Source organism: Nelumbo nucifera, chromosome 1, assembly GCF_055504915.1.
Source record: "Nelumbo nucifera cultivar China Antique chromosome 1, China Antique-T2T, whole genome shotgun sequence".
Classification (NCBI taxonomy): domain Eukaryota; kingdom Viridiplantae; phylum Streptophyta; class Magnoliopsida; order Proteales; family Nelumbonaceae; genus Nelumbo; species Nelumbo nucifera.
Genome location: NC_142649.1, coordinates 86091452 through 86097628, shown reverse-complemented (window position 1 = coordinate 86097628; position 6177 = coordinate 86091452). Strand labels below are relative to the sequence as shown.

The window sequence follows — 6177 nt, the reverse complement described above, 5'->3', positions numbered from 1 at the left end:
GGAAAAAATTACCTAAAGCTATAGCAACCAAAATTGCTACCTTGGAAAATATGGAGAATTTATGCAAGACTTTATGGTCTGTCTGCGAGAAGCAGAATAAGGAGAGTTGTGGGACAAATAATCCTCCAACTCACACTAGGAAAAATCTCTTCAGAGTTTAGATTTTAGAGGGCTGAACGTGAATGATAAGTTGAGGCATATGTATTCATTCACTTTGCCATATCCAACATTAATACCTGTTTATACAAAGATATAGAGCCCTCTATGGCTCTATCCTTGGAATCTCTATACATTGTTACGGTGCACTATTTCTTTTTTCTTGGGTCTCGCCATTCAGGTGGAACCCTTACTCTCTTTCATTCAAGACTTGCTTGAAGGAGTTTACATTCAGGCTGCAAAGATAAAACCTATGGTGAGCACATGGGAAGTTCAGGCATATTTTAACTTAAAGGATCTGGAAACAAGGATAATATCATAAGGCTCAGTTTAGGAGTACAAATACAAATATGTAGAGTGCAAAGCCTCATATTTTGTATGTATTTGTACTCTTTCCAAACTGAGCCTGAGAAACAAATTTCCATGGATTAGGTCTTAACCTCAATCAAGAGAGAGGTGCCCCTGCAGCCAAATACAAGCAAATGAACTACTAACTACCACAAGCAATTTAGTCATTCTAAAGAGAAGCATAGTGATGCAAGTATTGGCATTCAATGGCAAAGCCTAAAACTGTGAGTGACAAGAAGGAAACTTACAGATAGTACAGTGTTTCATTGTACAAACATGAATACAAGAATTAAAGGAAATTCAAATGACAATCAATCATCAATTAACAAATGAATGATTGTGCACATATGGTGACTCAAGCCTTCCCTTTGGAAAAGGACTGTAATAAAGAATGAATGACAGCCTCAATCTAATCTTTGTTTCAATGTAAGGCGAAAGATGTCATTGTTTTGTATTGTAGGGTAGTTACATGTTTGGTCCATCCCTAAAGGCGTCATTCAAGTGCTGTTATTGGTGTCTCATTGATTCTTTGGCTTTGAATAGTAAATGTTAGAAAGATAGAACCATGATAAGGTAGGCCTTGAGGTAATGTAATCCAAAAATTACATATTAAAGCAAGAAGGCTACAAGGGCTTGGAAGATAGATTTTGGACTTCCCCACTTCTCAAGACGACGATCTTCCTCACCTGTACCCAATAAACTTGGCATTTGATCTCCTTGATTTCCCTAAAAAAATAAGAAATTTTCCAAAGATATTGTCAGGACATCTGGATCTCATTCCTCTTCTAATACAATTTCTAAATCAAGATCAAATTTAAGTGACTCATCCATGAAACTTCAACCTTTAAATGGTTAGCAAGGTCATAACAGACAGATCAGTTACAAATATTGAAATCAAGGAAGTGTACAGATTCATACATCTTATTGGCCATGCTAGATCCATGTGTATTTTACCTGAGCAGCATCCTTTAAGGGGCCCCAACATTCTACACGATTGTACTTCTTTGAACTGGAATGGAAATAAACCCAGACCAAAGTCTCTAACAGCTCTGGATGCTCTTTGAAAAGGATCGAGTCTCCATGTAGAACAGCCTTAAGTACCTACTATGCATTGCAATAACAACAAAAGATGTCACCCTGGATCCACTTAACATAGACTTCCATACAACAGAGGTCAGGCAATAACAATGAGTAATGTGGTGCAAATTTGACATAATACAATTCAGCAAAGCCATATTCATAGTTTCATATTATATGGGATTGGCTTAATTTGGTGAAAGTCAAAAAGTCTAAAAGGACCAAGGGAAAGAGGGAAAAGGACTTGAGTTCTAGACTTATAGTTGTTAGAAAAACACTTTTTAAGGCTAGGGTATATACACTGTTCATTTAAATATCAGGTTTGGTCTCACTTTATAGCCTTATTTAACAGGTACTGGGTAATTCTTAATGACCTATCTATGTCGATTCTTTTCAGCCAAAGAATTCATACCAATTGCAATATGTATTTTATGGAAGGAACAGAACCAACAATTTTTTGATAGGAATGAGTGTTTAGCCCCAGTGGTAGAAGGGAAGATTGAGTGGTTGGTAGTTTTTTTGGGTGTCTATCCTTAAGGATTTTAAGGGTCTAAAATATGAGCACTACTGTGGGCAGTTTTTATCCATCTTTGTATGTCTAGAAGACTAGAACATGTATATGTTATACTTGTACATTGCTTCTAACTCATTAGCCGTGTAATGTCCATGTATATGGGTCTGTGCAAATTCTATTGTGAAGTAAAAGAATTATCAGAATGCACTCGGATATGAAGCTCAATAGAGTTGACTCTGCACAAGGAAAATTGGTGTTGCTGATTCACAGGGACAATCTTCTAGTCTTAGTATTTTCATGGTTGCAAAATGAACTACCATAAGAGGACATATGAAGATGCTTTACCAAATAGATGTTAAGAATGGCTATGGAAGAAGGTCAGATCAGTTGCTAATTAATGTGGATTTTCACCGTGCAGACGAACTCACCAAAGGCAACTCCTTGGTAAAGATATGATATCTGAACTCAGCTACCAGGTCAAGCATTGGATTTGGACCACTCACATGGCAGTGTACGTGCAAAAACATCTCTTCCTTCACTTTCTTCCACTCAGCCACTACATCATCCTTGTTGTACCAACCTCTCAACTACCACAAAACACAATATAAACTAAAATAAAACATCCATGCTTTCAATGGAAAGAAACAATGATCTACTAAATATGCTACTATTCTATTAATATTATGGTCCCTACACAAACAAGGTGCATATTTGCAATGCGTTACCACTGTCAAGAATATATGTAACCAAGTTGTCTTTGTAACAGGAACATGCCTCAAATGAACAATAAATGTTAAGAATGCACACCTGATCAAGGTTGATGGCATTGGAGACAGATAAGGTTAAATCAGCTGTAATATCACAATGGGAGAGGGTATAGGTTCTTGGTACAATTCCTGTGTATTTATCCATCCCTTCTCCAATGAAAACTACCTTCAATTTCGAGGCTTCAAATCTTGCCGGGGGGCCCAAAAGCTTAGCAGCCTGACAACAAACATCTTTCAACATGAGATCCAAATTTGGTGGTTTACAAGCAATCTGGTACTTTCTCCAATCAACAATAACTGGAGGTTCCAATTTAGGGAGAAGAAAGGGTAAAAAGAGAAGCAAAGGGAAAATATATGGTTCAATACCAAAGAGCTCAGTTTTTGCAGAACTAAAAAAACCTTGAGGTCACCTGTGTCTCAATTCTCACCAATCCAATGTTGATCTTCATCATTAAGCATCTATTTGGGGAAACCAATTAGGAAGAAAAGCATTAGTGTTTCTTTCATGCTTGTGTAAACTGAGAATTGACTATGTACTTACTCAAGTTTCCAGTCAATCTCTCTTGGCATTTTGCAATAAACATCAGTCATTCTGTCAGTATATATATTCAGCATAGTCTGAACATTCCATTCAGTTTAGCTAAGTCTTATCTGAACTATTTCGGATTGCTAATAAAATCCTTTTCCAACTTGGCTTCATCCAGTTTAAATATTTTCACCACTAAAAGCTAAATTATTAGAAATGGTTTATCCTTTCTTTTCTTCTTTTTTTTTTTTGTTATTTTATTGATAAGCAACTATTAGAAATGTTTGGTCCAAATTCAGGGATCATCCTCAATCATCAATGCAGAAATACAGTCTAAAATATCTATATTATAAAAAAAAAACATATCCCCTAAACATTAATGTGTTCCCTAGAGAAAGATCACAATTGGTAGGTAACAGATTAGATTATTATAGTTAACTAAACAGTGCCAATTTGGACATGGCACTGGACAGCATCAACAGATGGTGCATGCTCTGATTTTGGGTGCAGACTAAAATTGTTCTTGAGAATTGAAGAAGCCCCAAAATGCATGGGAGAATGTACTAGTGATTGATCATATCCTTGATTGTTTGTTGAACCAGAATAACACATTTCAGCATCCAATGAAATCTTAACAAATGAATTAAAAAAAAAAAAGAAAGCAATGACAACAAAAATAAAAGATAAAGGGAGAGTGAAAAGCAGAAAATAGGGAAACCTGGAAAACGAGGGGGTTGTAGGAGGCTCTCCTCTCGCTAACAGAAGAAATGAAGACGGGCATGGGTCTCTTGTAAGAGTTGGCGTTGGTAGAGGAAAGCTTGTTGCAGTTGCAGAAGACATCCCTCCTGGGTGAAGCTGAACCAACTGTGTAACAGGCCATGGAAATTTCAGTAAACAACTCTTCCTTCTCTTCATCTTTCACATTTCTCAACAACCCTGAAGCCCTTCCATTGTCTCTCAGCCATTATCTCCCTCTCTGCTCTCTCTATTTCCTTTCTCCGTGTGTGTGCAGAACAGAGAAAGAGAGAAACGGCGAAGCCGGTGGCCAAGTGGGTGTGGATAGGAGAGAAGATAATTGGCTCTCGACGGTCTGTGTTTTGTGGACTCAAATTATCAGACTCAGACGGTCAGACCCCACCAGAATACAAAATCTATGCCAAGTCCCAATGACCACAAGTTACTTTGCATGCTTGCTTGGTCTCTATTCATTTGTTCGAAGGTCTGAAACTTTGGAGAGAAAGGTAGACGAAGACACGTCATCTGTCTTTCCGGCTTTCCTGGTGAGTTGGAGGATAATGATAACGTGATGAGAAAGGAAGACGAAGACACGTCATCTGTCTGAAACTTCATCACTGCAGCCTACAGGGGTTGATGCGGACTACGGACTACCTTAATCCACCAATCCTGACTGTCCAATAGGTGGGGCCGTCATCTGACGTCTAAACTTCACATAAAGATATGGATGACGTGGCTATAATTTTACCGGTTGATGGTCCTTCCAAGGAAGAAAAGTGACTCCACTAGGAAAATCTAAAATATAATAAGGCGGGGTATGGAGCTGAGGTGGATCGGATACCAAAATCTGGAGGGAATCGGTTCGATGTTCTGGATAGGTAGAAAACTAGAAACCCGATTACGCCATTTCTTTGAAATTACTTAAAAGTCCCTTGTGTTTTTCCGATAAATGATTAATTCCCGCTGTTTCTTTTTCTCCTTCCCAAAATTGGTAAATGGTGCTTTAAAGGCCGCCAAGTTGAAACTTTATTGGAATAAAGATTTACATTACCCCCCAAAAAAAGGAGATTGATTCATTTTAATTAAGTAGGTTTCATTGTTTACTTGACCAAGCGAACGATAAAGGCCAAGTTGGCTGAACTTAAACCTCCCTTACCAATAATTCAAGATGTCTGAATACTGAACAAATGGTATTCGTTGTTTGTATATTTATTTGGCACATGAAGGGCATGGAGGTCAAATTAAAGGGGAGGTTAAATATTTGTTAGAACACCTATAAGGCTCAATGTGAAAAGAGTACAAATATAAATATTTACGATGTAAATACAAGGTTTTACACTTATATTGTATTCCTTCCAAAGTGAGCCTAAATTATTATAAAAAGGGCCAGTTTCACCCTCAAACTATAATGGAAAGGCGGCAAAAATTAGATGACATTAGTGACATCGTTGACAGATCCACTAGATCATGAATAAAATAATAAAAACATGCTTATGTGACACCACTCAAATTTAAAAAGTTCAATTTAGACCCTAAAGTTTGAAAAGGCCATTTTAATACATTTAATTAACTAAATTACTTCAAGATCTATGATGGTATAAATTTAGTTAAGTAAATTACATAAAATATATTCATTAAAATAATTAAGTCACTTATGTAAATTAAGCAATTGAACAAGTAAATTAAATAAATGTGCAAATTAAATCAATTAAAGAAACTAAGTTAATTAAATAATCAAAGTTAATCAATCTAAATAAGTAAACTAAGCCAATTAAGCAAGGTTTAAAAAATTTGACTCAAAAATGGAACTGCTTCCACCAGTGGTTTTTGGGTCAAGGTTCAATTGTCTAATCCAATCGGATTGTCTCATGATGTTTTGAAAATTAAAATAAAAATGATTTGAAAATCATTCATTGGGAGTTTCAGAAATTTCTTTTCTTTTTTTCCAAAAATTCCACGTCAAGTATAAAATGGAATCAGACAATTGATCGGTTCCTAGGTTGAATGGTTTAACTGCCTAAGGCAACAATAATTCTAAAACCATGTAATGAAGT

At 36.4% G+C, this 6177-nt stretch overlaps 1 protein-coding gene across 3 annotated transcripts; it reads right to left on the bottom strand.

Moving 5' to 3' along the window:
• Positions 1-671: 671 nt before the first annotated feature.
• Positions 672-4885, bottom strand: LOC104599529 (STAY-GREEN-like protein). 3 transcript variants are annotated; one of them, XM_088887334.1, is made up of 6 exons: positions 4107-4885; positions 3273-3321; positions 2903-3079; positions 2524-2682; positions 1423-1605; positions 672-1230 (listed from the first exon to the last, which is right to left on the bottom strand). In XM_088887334.1, exons 1-5 carry the CDS (start codon positions 4301-4303, stop codon positions 1438-1440), a joined length of 750 nt encoding a protein of 249 aa, XP_088743460.1. In that variant the 5' UTR covers positions 4304-4885; the 3' UTR covers positions 672-1230; positions 1423-1437. The 3 variants fall into 3 exon arrangements, with proteins under 3 accessions (XP_088743460.1, XP_088743456.1, XP_010260410.1); XM_088887330.1 differs by having other exon boundaries at positions 1459-1605; XM_010262108.3 differs by lacking the exon at positions 3273-3321 and having other exon boundaries at positions 1459-1605.
• Positions 4886-6177: the final 1292 nt, after the last annotated feature.